Source organism: Leucopleurus acutus, assembly GCF_964270905.1.
Source record: "Leucopleurus acutus genome assembly, chromosome: 9".
NCBI classification, from domain to species: Eukaryota; Metazoa; Chordata; class Mammalia; order Artiodactyla; family Delphinidae; genus Leucopleurus; species Leucopleurus acutus.
In genome coordinates, this window is record NC_139144.1 from 33,315,277 (window position 1) to 33,334,640 (window position 19,364).

Sequence of the window (19,364 nt, forward strand, 5' to 3'; positions counted from 1 at the left end):
GGCACAGGTTCAATCCTTGGTCGGGGAGCTAAGACCCTGCATGCCGCGTGTCATGGCCAAAAATAATAAAATTTGTTTAGAATAAACAAATGTATGGAGGAGGAGGGAAGGATGAATGGGTGGAACATACAGAATTTTTAGGGACATGAAATGGCTCTGTGTGATACTAAAATGGGGGATACATGTCACTGTACATTTGTACAGCTCACAGAATATACAACATTGAGAGTGAACCCTAATAGGGACTCTGGGTGATAATTTTGTGTTCATGTAGGTTCATCCATTGTAACAAATGGACACTCTAATGGGGGTGTTAATAACAGGAGAGACTATGCATGTGTGGGAGTAAGAGGTATATGAATACTCTCTGTACCTTCATGCTCAGTTTCTTTGTGAACCTAACTACCCTAAAAAATAAAGTATATATACATATATATATATATATATATATATAAAGTACTGGCTTTAAGAATTCAAGCTGGTTCTTCAAAAAGGTAAACAACACTGATAAACCTTCAGCCAGACTCATCAAGAAAAAAAGGAAGAGGCCCAAATCAGTAAAAATCAGAACTGAAAAAGAAGTTACAACTGACATCACAGAAATACAAAGGATCATGATAGATTACTATGAACAACTGTATGCCAGTAAAATGGATGACCAAGAAAAAATGGACAAATTCCTAAATGTACAGTCTGCCAAGACTGAACCAGGAAGAAATAGAAAATAGATGAATTACCAGTAATGAAATTGAAACAGTAATTTAAAAACTCCCAACAAACAAAAGTCCAGGACCAGATGGATTCACAGGTGAGTTGTACCAAACATTTAGAGAAGAGTTAACACGTATCCTTCTGAAACCATTCCAGAAAACTGCAGAGGAAGGAACACTTTTGAACTTACTCTATGAGGCCAGCATCATCCTGCTACCAAAACCAAAGATATCACAAAAAAAGAAAATTACAGGTCCATATCCCTGTTGACCATAGTTGCAAAAATCCTCAACAAAATACTAGCAAACCAAATCCAACAATCCATTAAAAGGATCATACACCATGATCAAGTTGGATTTATCCCAGGGATGCAAGGATTTTTCAGTATCCACAAATCAATCAGTATGATACACCATGTTAACAAAATGAAGAATAAAAACCATATGATAATAGATAGAGAAGAATTTTTTTTATAAAATTCGATATCCATTTCTAACAAAAACTCTCCAGAAAGCAGGCATAGTGGTAACATACCTCAACATAATAAAGGCCATATATGACAAACCTGCAGCTAACATCATACTCAGGGTGAAAAGCTGAAAGCATTTCCTCTAAGAACAGGAACAAGGCAAGGATGCCCACTCTCACCACTTTTTTTTTGGCTGCGTTGGGTCTTCGTTGCTGTTGTGGGCTTTCTCTAGTTGCATTGAGCGGGGGCTACTCTTGGTTGCGGTGCTTGGGCTTCTCATTACAGTGGCTTCTCTTGCTGTGGAGCATGGGCTCTGGGCACACGGGCTTCAGTAGTTGTGGTGCGCGGGCTCAGTAGTTAGGGCGCATGGGCTTAGTTGCTCCGAGGCATGTGAGATCTTCCTCGACCAGGGATCGAACCTGTGTCCCCTGCAGGCGGATTCTTAACCACTGCACCACAGGGAAGTCCTCTAGAAATTTACCTTGAAGATATATACTTAAGTAGTACAACTGTGTATGCACAAGGTTATTCTGCCCACTTAGTGTTCGTTCACATTCTGTACTTTTCCCCGATTATCACTTTAAGGAATTTTTCTAGCTACCTCCATTTTAAAATTTAACTTTTTATTTTGAGATAATTATAGATTCACATGCAGTTTTAATAAATAATACAGGGAGATCCATGTACCCTTCACCCAGTTTGCCTCAGGGGCAACATCTTACAAAACTTTAGAACAGTATCACATCCATGGAACTGACAGTACAATCCACTGATTTCACACAGATTTACATGTACTCAGTAGTGTGTATGTTTTTAGTTCTGTGTAGTTTTACCACATGTGTAGGTCCATGTATACCCCACCATAGTCAAGACATGGACAGTTCCATCACTGCAAGGATCCCTTGGGCTGCCTTTTTATAACCATACCCACCTCCTTCCCAGCCTTGCCCAATCTCTGCCCCTTCCCTAACCCATGGCAAGCACTAATCTGTTTCCTATTACTGTAATTCTGTCATGAAATTATGAAGAATATTATATAATGAAATCACGAAGAGTGCTGAATAAGTCAGATAGTATATGGACTGTTTGGATTGGATTTTTTTACTCAGCATAATTCCCCTGAGATCTTTCCAAGTTGTTATGTGTATATTCATTCCTTTTTTATTGCTAAGAATATTCCATGGTATGGATGTACTATATCATTTTTGTTTTGTTTCTGAACCAGTCACTGAGGAACATTTGGGTTGGTTTACATTTGAGGGCTGTGAAGCTGCAACTATTGGCTGAATGTTTGTGTCCCCCTAGATTCATATGTTGAAATCAAATCTCTAGTGTGATAGTATTAGAATGTGGGCTTTGGGTGGTGATTAGGTATGAGGGTGGAGGCATCATGAATGGGATTAGTGCCCTTAAAAAGAGGCCCCAGAGAGCTCCTTTACCCCTTCAGTCATGTTCGGACACAGTGAGAAGACTGCTGTCTGTGAACCAGGAAATGGACTATCACCAGACAGTGAATCTGCAGGCACCTTGATCTTGGATTTCCCAGTCTCCAGAACCGTGAGAGATAAATTTCTATTGTTTATAAGCCACCCAATTTATGATATTTCTGTTATAGCAGCCCAAAGGGACTAGGCTGCTATGAACATTTGTTTATAGGTTTTTGTGTGAACTTAAGTCTTCATTTTTCTGGGATAAATACCTTAGGAGTACCGTTGCTAGGTTGTGTGGTAGTTGCATGTTTAGGTTTTTAAGAACCTGCCAAAATATTTTTCAGAGTGAGTGTACCATTTTGCATTCCCACCAGCGATATATGAGTGATCCAGTTTCTCCACATCTTTAGGTGTTGTCACAATTATTTAGTTATTTATTTATTTATTTTGCGGTACGCGGGCCTCTCACTGCTGTGGCCTCTCCCATTGTGGAGCGCAGGCTCCGGACGCGCAGGCTCAGCGGCCATGGCTTACAGGCCGAGCCGCTCTGCAGCATGTGGGACCTTCCCAGACCGGGGCACGAACCCGCGTCCCCTGCATCGGCAGGCGGACTCTCAACCACTGCGCCACCAGGGAAGCCCACAATTTTTTATTTTAACCATTGTGATAGGTATGCAGTAATATCTCACCATGGTTTTAATTTGCATTTCACTGATGTCAAATTATGTTCTTCATCTTTTCACGTGCTTATTTGCCATCTGTATCGTCTGGTGAAATATCTCTTCGTGTCTTTAACCTGTTCTCTAATTGAATTACTCTTTTTTTAACTGTTGAGTTTTCAGAGTTCAATAGATAATTCTAAAATTGATACACTCAAACTTGATGGGTAAAACTATACATTTTTTCATGCTCTCACAACGTAGGTTACTCTTTCAAAAAATATTAACTCTTGAGGAAAAAAATTTTATTGGAAGTTCAGCATTTCTTTTCCTGGCCTTTTCTTATATTGCATTCCAGTAAAAATAAAATGAAACTTTTAAATTAAAAGACATTCATGACATCATCCCAATTTTATAATATTATGTATACCTACTTTTCTGTTTGAATGTAAGCTGGATGGTAAGTTCATTAAAATTTCTTTTGTGCTTTGCTGCACTGATTAAATTTTTATAATGAACATGTCATTTTTACAAACATAATAGATGTGTTTTCCCTTCTGAAAACAAACACGAAGTCAAATACATCAAATGTATTCGAAGTGGTTAATTTAATGCTAGAACTGTAAATGATTGTTACTTTTACATATTTTACGCATTTTTAGTTATTAACATCTTCGTTTGAAAAGTCTTAAGAAATAGAGATTTGATACTTACTACTTGAAAAAAAGAAATTTATCCTTGTACTTTAAAACTTGGTTCAAGTAGAAAAACCTTTTATGCCTTTATATAGTACCTTACATTCCTCAAGGCTATATTTTAATGAATGGTATAGTAAAAAAGGTATAAAACAAAAAGCAATTCTATATTCCTACTGATTATTAAAAGAATTTCAAAAAATGTCATAAGTTAAAATGCACCATAATTGTTGATAGGAAGGGTGAGAAGTTGTCATTTTTCTCAAGAAGCATGTATTAAGCCTTTCTTATGTGACAAGTATTACGCTAGAAACTACTAGCAGATACCATATTTCATCAAATCTAATCAGATGCCTTAGGTTTTAAGATACACTCATTTTATGTACCACCAAAAAAAAAAAGAAGAAGGGGGGTGGGGAGGAAGGAATATATATGCCAAAAATTAAACTATAACACCTTGTCTCCTTATCCTGTAGCACTTTTGTTTATCTTAAAAGATCTTTTAGACTTTTAAAGAACTGTTTTATTATAATTCTCATAACATAAAATTCACCATATTATAAAATAAAATTCACCAGTTTAAAGTGTACAGTTCAGTGGTGTTTAACATATTCACAGTGTTGTGTATCCCTCACCACTGTCTAATTCCAGAACATTGCCAGTAAAGAAACCCTGTTGTACCTATTAGCGTTCAGTCCCAATTCCTCCCTCCCCCTCCCTTTGGGTAACTACTAATCTCCTTTCTGTCTCTTTGGATTTGTCTATTCTGGACATTTCATAAAATGAAATCATACAATGTGTAGCGCTTGTTTTTGGTCTGGCTTCTATGGCTTAGCATAGTAGTTTCACAGTTCTTCCATGTTGCAGCATTTATCAGTGCTTCATTCCCTTTTATGGCCAGATAACATTCCATTGCATGGATATACCACAGTTTGTCCATTCATCAGCTGGACATTTGGATTGTTTCCACTTTTGGGCTTTTATGAATACTGCTGCTATGAACATTCATGTACAAGTTTTTGTGTGAACTGTAGTTTTATTTCTCTTGGGTATATAACTAGGAACCGAACTGGCTGGATCATATGTTTAACCTTTTGAGGAACTGCCAAACTATTTTTTGAAGTGATGATATGTACCATTTTATAATCCCACCAGCAATTAGGGTTTGTTTCTCTATACCCACAGCAACACTTATTATTGTCTGTCTTTTAATACAGCCATCCTAGTAGGTGTGAAGTGGAATTCCATGGTTTTGATTTGCATTGCCCTAGTGAATAATAATGTTGAACATCTTCTCATGGGCTTATTGGCCATTTGTATATCACCTTCAGAGAAATGTCTACTCAGATCCTTTGACCATTTGAAGATGGCGTTGTTTGTCTTTTTATTGTTGAGTTGTGATAGTTCTTTGTGTATATTCTGGATGGTAGACCTTTATCAGATACACGAATTGCAAATATTTTCTCCCATTCTGAGGCATGTGTTTTCACTTTCTTGCTAGTGTTCTTTGACTCACAAAGTTGTAAGTTTTGACGAAGCCCTATTTATCTAGTTTTTCTTTTGGTTGCTTGTGCTTTTGGTGTCACATCTAAGAAACTGTTGCCCAATCCAAGGTCATACAGGTTTATTATACATGTTTCCTTTTAAGAGTTTTATGGTTTTAGACCTTACATTTAGGCCTGTGATCCATTTTGAGTTAATTTTTTGTATATGGTGTGAACTGAGGTTCCAATTTCATTCTTTTGCATGTGGATATTGAGTTGTCCCTGGACCATTTGTTGAAAAGACTATTCTTTCCCTCACTGAATGGTCCTAGAACTCTTGTTGAAATCCATTACCCCTATATGTATGGGTTTATTTCTGGATTTTCATTTCTGTTCTCTTGGTCTGTGTGTCTGTGACAGTGCCACATTAACCTTGCTCCATACCACACTGTCTTAATTACTGTAGCTTTGTAGTAAGTTTTGAAATCAGGACATGTGAGTCCTACAACTTTTTTCTTTTCCAAGGTTGTTTCAGGTATTTGGGGTCCTTTGCCTTTCCATATGATTTGAGAATCAACTTGTCATTTCTGAAAAAAAGGCAGTTAGAATTTTGATGGGGATTACATTAAATTTGTAGATCAATTTGGGAAACATTGCCATCTTAACAATATTGTCTTCCAGTCCACAGAAATAAGGGATGTTTTTCCATTTATTTTGACCTCGAGTTTTTTTCAACACTATTTTGTAGTTATCAGTGTACAACTCTTGCATACTTCTGGTTAAATTTATTCCTAAGTATTTTATTCTTTTGGTGCTATTGTAAATGGAAATGTTTCTTGATTTTATTTTCTGATTGTTCATTGCTTCTTTTAGACTTTAAGCATAGGTTTTAAAAATTAATTTCACTCCTCTGTAGCTGTAGAAGGGAAAATAAAAGTGAATTGAGTTGTCAAGAACTTCTTCATGTTCAGAGCCCATCTATTCTGAACCATTTCTTAATCAAAATTGTCAGTAGCTATGTCTTTCCTCACAGTATCATCCTCTGTTCCAACAGTGAACCATTTCCTAAAATAGTACTCCACTGCTGTAGGGATTTTCTTTCAAATTATCAACAAGTATCCTGCACATTTTTAATGCAGACACTTTCCTGTTTGCCTTAGTTTCATTTTCTTCCTCAGTTAGATCAGATGCTTCTGAAAGTTAAACAGTGTCTCTTCAAAGACCATAGGAATTCCATGATAAACTGATGTTTGACATTTTAACAGAAATCCTGCATGATTCATGAATCAGTCACATCAGTTGCCTATGCTTCAAAATTTTTTACCTGTTCTGAGGGGTTTCTTCTGCCTTCAGTTACATGCCTGGCATGTGAATGAGCAGTTCTTTTGCATATGTCACGAAGCTTCATCAACTTCCCTGGTTTTTCTCTTTATTACAGATTTCTTTTTTTCACAAGCACTTTTATGCTGTTTTACAAGAAATTATGAATTGCACTGATTCCTATAATGAGTTTTTGTTTTACTGATATGAAACTTATATCCTGCTGTTTGTTTTCATGCTTTTCTATGAACAAACTCTTAATTTTAAGGGCAAATTATACTACAATGTTTTTGAAGGCGTTTTAAGCGACATATAAACACAACTAACTCAAAGTGATATCAGTACGAATACCTGTGACCAAGTTCATGTACGTTCTTGCAAAAACAACTATGTCAAAGCTCCCTCTTGGCTAGCTACAACCACAACACACATTGGTTCTAATATTTTGAAATTCTATTGCATAAAATGATGACCACCCATTTTCTTGACTGTTGATCTCAAAAAAGGTGACGTCGTCCTTGCACAACAGTTTAATGTAACATTTTCTCTATATTTATGGGTGTATGATAGTGGCTAAGTAATCTCTTTAGGCATTCCTTAAAATTAGGATATGTATTTACCTCCTCTTCATTTCTTCACTGACCCCTTTCCTCCCTACTCCAGACTTCTCTTCCTTATTATAATGTTGATGATCTCACCATTCACTTATCACTTCTCATAATCTACTGAATCGTTCATGGCTCCTCCCACCTACGTTTTGCCTTCACCAACTCCTACCAGTTTAACTTTCTGAAGATCTCTGCACGTGTTCCATTCTGCGTCCCTTCTACTGCTAACATGGTTCAGGTAGCTGCCATAGCCTTCTTACTGGTTTCACTATATCCATTTTATTTCCCTCAAAGTCATGTTTCACAGAGTCCTCACGTATTTAAAATACAAACTAAGCATGTAATTCCCTTACGTAAAAGTCTTCAGTGGCTCACTTCCGTCTAAGAGTACGATGAAGAATGTAGTCTCTGAATTTGAAGACTTGATTTCAAGTCACAACACAGATGTATTGTTATGATTACAACAAGATCCTTTCCAGGCTCCATAACATCACCTCTCAAGTCTTCTGTGGCCTTTGTCTATTCTTCTAGTCTCATTTCTTACTTGCAGCTCCCGGTACCTTGGGTGCTGATTCTTCCCTCTCTGCCTTTGTTCATGTTGTTCCTCTGCAGAGCCTCGTCTGATTTTTGCCTCCTTGGGCATGAACGTCCACTAGGGTTCAGTTTAATGGTCACTTTTCCCCTGAAACTTCCCTAATTACCCCCCAACCCATACCTTCTAATTTGGTTTGGACACTTGTCCTTTGAGCTTCCATAATACCTTTTACTTATTATTCTTACACTTACTGCATTTGATTATAATTTTCTGTTTGTATTTATTTCTATCATATACTAAGTTCCCTATGGGCAGGAAGTGGGTTTGATCACTTCAGGATAGAGGACACATAGAGAATACCCAGTAAATTGGGCTGAATGAATGACTTCTCATTTAATGATGTTTGTATTATTACCATCTGAAGACTTGTATAGTCCAGACTCCATATCAAGACATTTAAAACAAGACTGATCTTTCTTGGTATAAAACAAACATCCATTTTCTGCTCCTGATGACTAACTTATTTCTGCTAGGAACTACCACTCTCCCAGCCGTCTGGGCTAGAAAGTTTCATTGACCCTGACAAGTTCTTTCCTCCCCATATCAGTAAATTGCTTTTAAAAGATCACTATTAACTCACATTTTAACATGCTTGTTATTTTTAATCAACTGTAGTAATTTTACATGCATTTAGGTCTATGCATATGTATATATACATGCATTAGCTGCTGTTGACATTGCAACAATATTGAAGAACATTTTGGAATAATCACCTGTCATCCTCTACCTTAATACAGTTTTGCTTATTTCCTTTTATAAGCGTAGTTGCATAGCTGCAGTCACAATGAACATAACCATTTTGGATCCTTATGCACCTTTTTAAAATTTTTTGTTTTTAAATGAAGTGTTGGAATGAAGCTTCTTTTTGGGTTCCTTGAGGGTGCCACACCACCCTGAAGGCTCCATAGCATCAGTATTTTCAGAGGTCAGCTGTCGGTCTTGGAAGGCTGGCATCTGTAGATCCCCCCATGCTTTCCTTGCTATGCCACTCAGCTCTGCTGTATGGTTTGTTTCCTTAAGGCATAGCTGAGGACTTCATGTACCTTGCCTTCTTTCCCCACTCCAACTTTTTGTTTTGGGTAATTTCAAACCTACAGAAAAAGTGAAAGAAAAGGAGAATGAACACCTATATATGCTTTACCTAGATTTGCCAATCGTTAACATGTTACCACACTGCTTTATCTTGCCCGTGTGGGCACATGCTCCCTCCGTTTACTCATGTATCTGTGTTTTCTGTTTTGCTCAACCATCTGAAAGTAAATTGCAGAGACCATGACACTTTAAATACATCAGCATGTATCTCCTAGGGATAAGGATGTTTTCTTACAAAGCCACACCATTATGACCTCAGGAAATTTTTTTTTTTTTGCCTTTTTTTAATTTATTTATTTTTATTTTTGTTGTGCTGGGTCTTCGTTTCTGTGCGAGGGCTTTCTCTAGTTGTGGCAAGTGAGGGCCACTCTTCATTGTGGTGCGCGGGCCTCTCACTATCGCGGCCTCTCTTGTTGCGGAGCACAGGCTCCAGATGCGCAGGCTCAGTAGTTGTGGCTCACGGGCCCAGCTGCTCCACGGCATGTGGGATCCTCCCAGACCAGGGCTCGAACCCGTGTCCCCTGCATTAGCAGGCAGATTCTCAACCGCTGCTCCACCAGGGAAGCCCTAGGAAATTTAACCTTAGTACAATATCACCTGATAAGTATTGAATGTTATGATTTCTCCACTTTTCCAGTAATATCCTAGCTTTTTTTTTTTTTTTAGGTCCAGTCCAATCAAGGATCCCACAATGCATTTAGTTTTCAATCTCTTTGGTGTCCTTTCATCTAGCAGAGCACCCCCCAACTTTTTTTCTCTCACTTGACATTTATATATTTTAGGCACCCAAGCCAGTTGCTTTGTTAAATGCCTGACAATTTAGATTTCTCTGATTGTTCATTGCTATCATATTCAGGTTAAACATATTTGGCAAGAATACAACATGAATAATGGATCTTTTTCAGTATGTCTCATCAGGAAGTCACTGTCCTTTTTGGACACTGAGAGACCCTTATGAAAAAGATGGCCCCTATGTCCTTTTGACATCCTGGTAGTCTGTCACAGCTTCCTTGCTCTGTGTAAAACAAGATGATCTGAGTTACTTCGGTATATTTCATGCCCATACCCAGGATCAGCTATTTCTCCAAGAAGTCCTGTTTCCTTACACTAGAAAATGATGTTAGAGAACATAATCTGGGCCATAGGGGTGCCTGTTGTGACTGAATTGGTCATTGTTTCTAACCCTCTTCACTAGACAGGAATTTTTTTTAAAGAAAAATGTACCTTAAATTTATCTTATTTTGTAATTCACACATAAGAGTCCAGGTTTCCATGTACTTGATTTTGTATTTTTATATCTTATGATAAAATATTGGCTCCTAATTTATAGGAACATAATGACTTACTTGCTTTTTTCTATTATATGTTTTAATTTCAAGCTAATAGTATCTATATTACTAAAATAGGGTAAGTTAAAATAGCTTAAGATTTGTTTTTAATTATTTTATCTTGAGAATATATCCCAGAGTCAAAGTACTATCTTTAAACTTCACCTCAACTCTGTTCACTTCTACTTTTGTAAGTAACCATTTTTATTTTTAAATTACCTTTCTATTGATCTTTAAAACATATGCAAATTCAAATAAATTCATATTCCTTTTTAAGATAAAAGGTAACATACTATGCACTATTTCACACGTTTCTTTTTCCACTAAATAGTACATTCTGGAAATCACGACACAGCAGTAGAGATCTTTCTCGTTCTCTTCTACAGCTGCATATTACTCCATTGTGTAACTATGTTAGACATTTAGGTTTAGTCTTTTGCAATTACTGTGTTATAATCTTTATATTTTAGAAATATGTGTAACCTAAGTATATACTCTCAAAGAACTGAAAACAGGATTCAAACAGATACTTGTGTGCCAGTGTTTACATCAGCATTATTTGCAGTAGTCAAAAGGTGGAAGCAACCCAAATGTCCGTACAGGTGAATGGAGAAGCAAAATGTAGTATATACATACAATGGAATATTACTCAGCCATAGAAAAGGGATGAAGTTCTGATACGTACAACACAGATGAACCTTAAAAAACATTATGCTGAGTGAAATAAGCCAGACACAAAAGGGCAAATGCTGTATGATTCCACTTATAAGAATAAATCTAGGATGGGCAAATTCACAGACAGAAAGTAGATTAGAGGTTTCCAGAGACTGAGGGGAAGGGGAGAATGTAGAGTTACTGTTTAAAGAGGGCAGGGAGTTTTTGTTTGGGCTGATGAAAATTTTTGGAAATAGCGGTTGGTGATGGTTGCACAATAGCATGAATGTAATTAATGCCATTGAATTGTACACTTAAAATGACGGTATTGGTAAATTGTACGTGACATATATATTTACAATAAAGAAAATAGTTATATATACATACATATGTATATGTAATTAGTAGTAAATCTCTTTAAAACATTACAGGTCAGTAATGAATTAGAAATTTGGGAGAGACTATCCAAAGCAGTTGAGTTCCTGGAGCATTTAGCAGGAACTCTAGAGCTCATTTTGGCCTGAAATAGGTCTCTAAACTTAGACATTAAAAGGGTTCTTGAAACATCTATATCTTTTGATCCTGACATAAGATGATAAAATATTTGAAACCTGAATGTGACAATTACTCTTCTATATCTTTTCCTAACCCGTTGTATTTTCCTGTATTTTTTAGTCAGCAAAACTATGAAGTTAACGTTGTCATCTTTTGGTACCTGTTCTCATTTTACAAAGGAAAGAATAGGCTCAGAGAAGATGCCTTTCCCCAGGGCACATAGCTGTAAAGAACACAGGAGTTCTTTCGTGTCCCAGTGCAGTTCTTACTGAATTATCATTAATTACATAATTATTTAATGAGTGTCTACTGTGTGCTAGCACTGGGAATATAATAATGAACACAACAAATTCCATGTCCTTTCTCAGAGTCTATAGTTTAATAAAGGAGAGAGCCCCACAGTTATCATACAGTATGACAAAGTGGGTTAAAGTATTAATACGACAACTATGAGAACAGTGCAGAGGGACTGTTTGAAACAATGTGTAATATTCAGAAACATCTGATATCTGGTTCAGTTTATACTTCTATAACCACGTGAGTAAAACCTAAGCTTTCCATCTTCTTTGGAAAACCGCTAGTTTTCAAAGACCTTATTAGCCTTTCACAGCCTCAGACCAGCCACTTATCGCTGGTACTTGCACACTGTGGGTTGAAACTTACTCAGCTCTGGAAAGAACTTGTTTTCCCCGGCTGCGGAAACAGATCTGCTATTCCTCCTTCTTGGGCCTACTGAAGTCCAGCACTGTGTAACAATACTCCTGATGCAGAGTAGGTGCTGAATAAACGTTTATTCAGTAAGTGAATAAAAACTTCCCAGATCAAGCCCTCCAACTGAATTGAAGCAATTCTGCTTCTGCTGTATTACGTTACCTACACACGGATTTCCTGGTATTCCTGTGGCCTGAGCACTGGTATTGTTACTTTAATTTTTTGTTATTCTTTACTAATTGAATATGATCATATTCTCCAAAACAAGGTAAACTTTCTTGTTCCAAAACATCTCAAACTTCCATATCTAGAACTTTTACAAGAAGCACAAATATTCCCTCTGTAATGTTTTATAAGGGTACCACTGAAACTACTGAAAGATCAAACATGTTAACATATAGGTGTTTGATTTTATAGTTAGATGTTTGTACTGTTTTGTAGAGTATGTAAGATTTTAATGGCTTTAGGATCTTTTTGGTATTACGCTTCAAGGGAAATTAAATATTTGTTATTTTATCCTAATTTTCAGGTAAAGAAGATACTCCCTCATTACTTGGTCTCTGTGGGTCTCTAACATCAGTGGCAAGTTACAAATCTCTAACAAGCCTAAAATCTAATGACTACCTTGCAAGTCCTACAACAGAGATGACAAGTCCAGGTCTAACTCCATCCTGAAAAATTTTATGTAAAAGCCAAAAGTTTTTATGTTGCAAATGTTCTATTTATGTAAGTTTGACTGCTGGGAAAACATCTGGAATTTTATATTGCTCTGGCACATGTCTGGAATTCTGTCGCTTATATTAGAGAATTCAGTCCACTCCATGTAAACTTCTAAGTGAAAACAAAATGACTCTGCCACTTTTCATTTTAAAATTCCTATATTTGTCACTGAGGAAGTTTAAAAATGAATAGGCTTAAAAAAAACTTTCAGAGATCCTCTAAGTTAATCATCCATGGCAAATTTTACACATTTATTATTGAGCTGATTTTCATATATTTAAACGTGTCATAATTGCCAGAGACCGAGTTCAAGGTTTTATTCTAGAGACTTAAGCTAAGTATTTTCTTTTGCTCTTTTATTCAGTGATTAAATTTTCTAAGAATGAGTTACTTCATTTTTCATGAATTTCTTCCCAAGTTCTGATATTGAAATGCCTTGTCTTTAAAGTGAAGAGAAAGGTTCTTAGCTGCAGTTTCACAGTGGCTTATTCAGTTTTTCTTTATCATTTGGCATCAACCTAACATTCCACTTAACATTTTATAAATTTTGTAGGATGTGTCGTTAGGCAGTTACTAAAGTTGTTAGGGTCACAGGGAAAGTGTTTTACAGTATTTTAGACCATTAAGGTAAAGTGAATACATTTCTTGTTTTTCTTTTTCCAAGATTTTCTTAAAAGTTTATCAATTTCAAAATTGATCAAATTTATGTCTCATAAACTGGAAACATTTAAAAATGTAGAACAGATTTTGAAAAAGTATTTTATCAGGAAAGAGTTCAAGTTCATTTAAGGATCTGAGAAGCTTTTAAAGTTAAGGATCAGTAGGCTAATCACCATACTTAACAATGTGTCTGACATCCAGTGCTGTTTTTCTGCCTCGTATGCAAGAATGAATTGTGTCATACATGCTTTACAGCTTCCGTCATTAATCATACCATAATCTCATTTTAAAATTGATGTTAATGTTAAAAGTTACTCCACTTCTACAGGTAAAAAATTAGTTTTTTTTTAAAAAGCCATGAGCCATCTTTTAAATTTTTGCAAATTTTGGAACTGTTCATTTGTCCCTAAAAATTCCACCATGTTGAAAGAGAAAATGTATGAAGTATATTTTCTGTAGTAAGTAATATGAGGAAAACATGATCAGCTGTGCCAAAGAAGTTTTTATACCTTGTTTACATGAAGAGGCTACTACAGTACTTATTGGGGACTTCATATGCCATTTTTATTTGTTAACAAAACACTACATTCAAACTTAGTAACTTTGACATATAGAATGTTCCTCCTAAAATATTTGATTGAGAGGAGACAAGAAGCACTTGTTACAGTCATTCTTTGTATTAGAAATGTGGGAGTGTGGTGGTTCTCTGAAATATTTAGAGCTTTACGCTCATCATTTGGAATTTAAGATAATAAATAGTAACAAGGCTAGTCTTATATGTAAGACCATTCAAACAGTGTCATTTCAGGGACAAAGAAGGCCCGAAATCCCTTAAAATAAATTATCTTAGATGTACCAGAACATATTCAGAGCTTTATTCCTTTAGCTTGAGGCTTTAGTACTTGCAGTAATGCAAATATTGAGAAATGGTACCTTAATTCTTAATTCTGTACACATTATTGTGAGTGAGAGGTATCTAAAGCAATTTGTAATCAGCCTGGGGTAACAGAAGGAAGGTTTAAATGAGGACAGTGGAAACCTTGGGAGGAGGGAATGAGAATGGTTAAGGAGGGGAACTTCAAAAATTTTAGGCTAGCCTTAAGCTCTATTGCTGCTTTCCTAACAGCTATCAGAATGTTTAAATGCTTTCATTCATGGTCCACTCTCAAATGTCATTTATTATCCTTCAGTAATTAAAAAAAATCATTGTTAAATTTTTTCCATACATTTTTATAATATAGAAACACAAGGTTCCATAATTGATCAAGTTTTTCAGATTTGCCTAATGTGTATAACAACTTGTGCATCTTAACATGCTGCTAAATGCAGATTTAAACATGACATCTGAGGATAATGACTTTTTCTCCTTTCTTGGAGCTCTTGGTATAAAATTCATCTGCTAATGTGACTTCAGGTTTCTACACAGTTCATTTCACACTAGTTATAGAGGTAGTTTGTTAATGTTTGCATGAGGTATGTCTCAATCTTTAATTTTAGGTGGTAGTGTTTCTTGTTCACACACCCTCCCCTAAATAGAATGCTGAACTATATGCTACTATTTCCATGTGTATTTTGTTGCCTTGATGTACGACACTTGTTGCATGTATATTAAACATTTTGTACCATGCAGTAGCAGTCTTATTTTTTTCCTTGACAAAAAGTTACTTTATTCAAGATGTACAGTGAACTTTCGTTTCAACGAATGTGATAAGTGTATATCAACACCTAAAATACTAATATGAAAATGGTTTCGGAGAAATCCTCATTTTGTATCAAATTAAATACGTTTTATTTTTTTTTTAAATGACATGATATGCTTTAAAGCTGACAACATCTGCTGAAGTGGTACAGTACAGTAGTGGTTTTGGCAGTGTTCTGATTTTATTATGTAACAACCATGTTTGTTTTCTCACCTGTAAAATGGAAACATCACCATCTTCTCAGCACCTGCCTGATGGCATCAGGATGTCAACATTAAATAAAATCATATGTATAAGTTGTTAAGCGGTAAGTACCAAATACAGACTACTATTAATTATGATTGACAGAAACCTTAAAAATCCAAGTAGACTCAGCTGGTTTTTATTTATCTTTATTAGATTTACATACAAGTTTTCAAGTGGTTAAAAATGTTTCTCAAATTTACAACTTATGTAAATTCTTTGTTAAATTTCCTGCTGTTGGTTACAGTTTCTAGTTTTGATAAACTAATACATTGGATTACCTTGGAAATGTCACATGACTGCTTTGAACATCAGGGCTCCTTATTTTTTTTAAACTAGTCCACTTTGCTCTTCTGTAAGCAAAGCACCTTGTATTTTGCTTTAGCATGTTTTTTTTCACTGATAGGAGAAGATAAAATTATACCAATGTCACAGTGGTACCTTTTAAAAATATATTTTAATCCAAACCAAAACTTTTGTTTTTAAATAGATCACCTTATTATAAGTCCTATTTTTCATACTGCCAGTTATTTTTCTAAAACCCAACTAAAACCAAAGTTTCACTACACAGCACTTGGCCTTAACATGTGACACATTCTAGTGTTTTCTGTTCTATAGCTGTGCTAAACTGTGCTACTCTATTTTCTTTCAGTTAAAAGAAAATACTGGTCTTGGGGGAAAAACAAAACAGAACACAACTGTAACTTCTAAAGCTGTGCCAAAAATACTTACTTGGCTCCCTGTTGCTTCTTGTTCCTCCTTTGGCAGACAAGGCCCCTTGGACTCCATCTCCAATCTTATCTCCTACCTCATGGCCATATATACTCTCCGCTCAAGCCACTGGTGCTAAATACCACTGCCTGATTGAAGACTCCCAGCCTCCAGGTATGTTTAATTGGATCGCATGTCCTAATCTTGGAAGCATTTCCTGACCAGTCCCTCCACCACAGGCTGAGGGGAGAATTCTTCAGCTTTTCCATCACTCCTTTTGTATACTTGTAGCAATCACAGCTGAAACCTGAAGGCCAGTGAGAGTATCTGAAATGTCATCTCATCTCCAGTGCTTTTTATACTGCCTACCACATAAAAGGTCTCAGTAAGTGCTGAATGATAGATTAAAATATAACAGCAGTAATTTATTTTTAAAAGTTCATTTTGGAAAAAAATTTTAAAGTGATACACTAAACTTTCCCACATCCCTGTAATTTGTGCCCCAGAAAAAAAGAGGTTAGGATTTAAAGTAGTCAAATGTGGCTAAATAAGCATAGTGAATAGTCTTCCTAGAAATAAAAGAAAATTTTACTTTAATTCTATATTACTTTTTTAAAAAGTCAAACGTGTATTATATGAAAGGTAGCAAACATGTAATACTTGCATAAGACATTTTTCTTAAAAGATTTAAATGCGTAGGTTAGAAATTAACATTAACAGAATGAAACTGTTTCCTTTCAGAAACATTACCAAGGACACAATTTGTAACCAAATGCTTTTCAGTTGGTACTGTTAATGCTTCTGGACCACTTAAGTATAAAGAAAGCTTCAGTTCAGCCTTCATTTCATTCAGATACATTGCATGTAATGTATGTTAGAAAAACTATAGGGAATTAGATTTATTTAAGTTATTCTAGTCATAAAGTAAAAATTTTTCACAACTGCAGTCAGTAGTGGGGTGGGGGGAGGATGAAAATTTCCCTTCCATTGTTTATAAGTGACATTAAGTTGAAATACGTGACCGCTTTTTGAGAGCATTTCAAAACCTAAATTTTTCTGCCTTTTTCTACCAGTTATCAAAAAGAAGCATAGCAGAACCAAGGTAAATTTAAATTTAATACTGTTAAACATCAGTGTTCAAGATAAACTTTCATGTGTGTGTGTTTTTCATATATATGTGTGTAGTATAGCATTAACATAATGATTTTATATGAAAATATTTAGCTAGAAGCACAGTGATATTTTAAGAAAGCACAAAATATTTTAATGAAAATATAAGTCAAAGTTATAAATATATTTTTATGGATATATTATGTTGCAAACTTAAGGTAACCCAGGATAAAATAAACACAAAAGGTTAAATACAAACCCTACAGAGTTTATTTCTGGTGAAACATAAACAGTTTTCTGCTATATTAGAAAATAACATTAATTCCTCTACCAACACTAGAGATTTGTCACTTAAATATATTACTCTATTTTAGGGAAAAAAATGCTTCACATTTTCATAAAATTCACATAGACTGCAATAAAGTGCTTTTTCTCCCAGGATACAGATCCTGAGAAAAACAAAAATATTAAAAAAGAATATTGTTTCTTGTCTTGAAATCATATCCTTTTTATTTCGCTCTTACATTCATTAAATTATTTAGGCATTAGCCTCCAGTGACCAAAAGCTCTTTCTTCAAGGAAACTGCTGCCTGTTTAGTTCTTGGTCTAGCATACTAATGTGAGATGTGTAAAGTCGAGGGACATTTTGGAAATACTCTGTGACTGATACTGTAGTAAGTGTCTCAATTTTGCTAGAACAAGCCAATAGAAATGACCTAGAGAACTCCACAAATGGTAATATTTACATTACAGGACAGCTGAAACCTGTGCTGACAGAGCATTTTTACTGGTCTGAATATAATGTGGTTTTCCACTGTACACCCAAGTTTGACTGAAGTGAACATCTGATACAGGCAGTAAAAGCTCCCTCTCTCTTGCAGAGACAGTAGATAATACAGGGTCTTTAGTCATCAAAAACAGCAGCATATCATACAAATTAGTATATTTTTGGTTCATGAAGATAAAATAACCATACACCTCTGATCAGAAAAATCCTAATATTCATGAGGCCTTAGAACAGTAACAAGGTAAAAAAAACAAAATACCAAATGCATGTGAATTTAAAAAAATAACTAATAGGTAATATGTGGTATATGTGAATAATGTTATCTGAAGACTGCCTTCCATTATCTACTTCGCTGAAATACTTAAATATCTATGTCCGTGATTTAAATTGTATAAAAGATTTGCGAATTTTTCTTTTAGACTCTCTACATCATTCAGCACACAATTCAAAATGTTCTGTGTCTCTGACACACTCCCAATAGGATTAACTTAAACCAAGATTTGTATCAAACTCTGAGATTATTGCTTTCAGTGTAGGATAATTCTTCGTTTCTTTACAAGAATGCTCAATGGTTATGATTTCTGGATTTTTTCAAAATCTCAAAAATTAGGATAAAAAATTTATTTAAAAATTAGGATTATGATTTAAATGCAAAGTAGAAATTTTATTCATTTAAATTATAGATAAGAAAGATATAAAACCACTGTAAGATAATGGTGAAAAAAAGCTCTTGTCTAAGATTCTCCATTTTATTATTTGGCCATGGTTGTTATTTCAGGTTGAAATAGCATCTCTAGTATTGCTGTCTTTGAGCATTTTGTTTCTGGAAAAAAGACTTTGCAAATTCATATGTACTGATCATTACAGCACAAGCAGGAGCAATTTTAATTAAACGAGGAATTAGGCCTGAAAGAGAACAGAAAAAATTCACAACAAATTTTACCTTATTTTTTTAAATGTAACTTATTTGGTTTCGTTCTGATAGTTATCAAAGTAAGTGAAGTGATATATGAAATACTGTCCCATAAACTGTTGTCAAAGAAGAAGCCGAACTGCTCACTCCTCACCTCCTCTAGAAATATCAATAGTAAATCTACTGTTATTTAACATTTTTAAACTTTT

The 19,364-nt window shown here is 35.3% G+C and overlaps 2 protein-coding genes across 8 annotated transcripts in view; one reads left to right on the forward strand and one right to left on the reverse strand.

The window, feature by feature from the left end:
* RUNDC3B (RUN domain containing 3B) overlaps positions 1–13,031 on the forward strand; it is a gene marked incomplete at its 5' end in the record, with an annotated part of 145,899 nt that extends 132,868 nt beyond the window's left edge. For all 5 annotated transcript variants that reach the window (XM_082846381.1, XM_082846379.1, XM_082846377.1 and 2 more), the window contains one exon: positions 12,841–13,031. In XM_082846381.1, the coding sequence (XP_082702507.1) occupies positions 12,841–12,986 (146 nt within the window). In that variant the 3' untranslated portion in view covers positions 12,987–13,031. The remainder of the gene's footprint in view (positions 1–12,840) is intronic.
* A 4,530-nt stretch (positions 13,032–17,561) lies between these two features.
* SLC25A40 (solute carrier family 25 member 40) overlaps positions 17,562–19,364 on the reverse strand; it is a 55,735-nt gene continuing 53,932 nt past the window's right edge. For all 3 annotated transcript variants that reach the window (XM_082846384.1, XM_082846383.1, XM_082846382.1), the window contains exon 11: positions 17,562–19,148. In XM_082846384.1, coding sequence (XP_082702510.1) covers positions 19,036–19,148 — 113 coding nt within the window. In that variant the 3' untranslated portion in view covers positions 17,562–19,035. The remainder of the gene's footprint in view (positions 19,149–19,364) is intronic.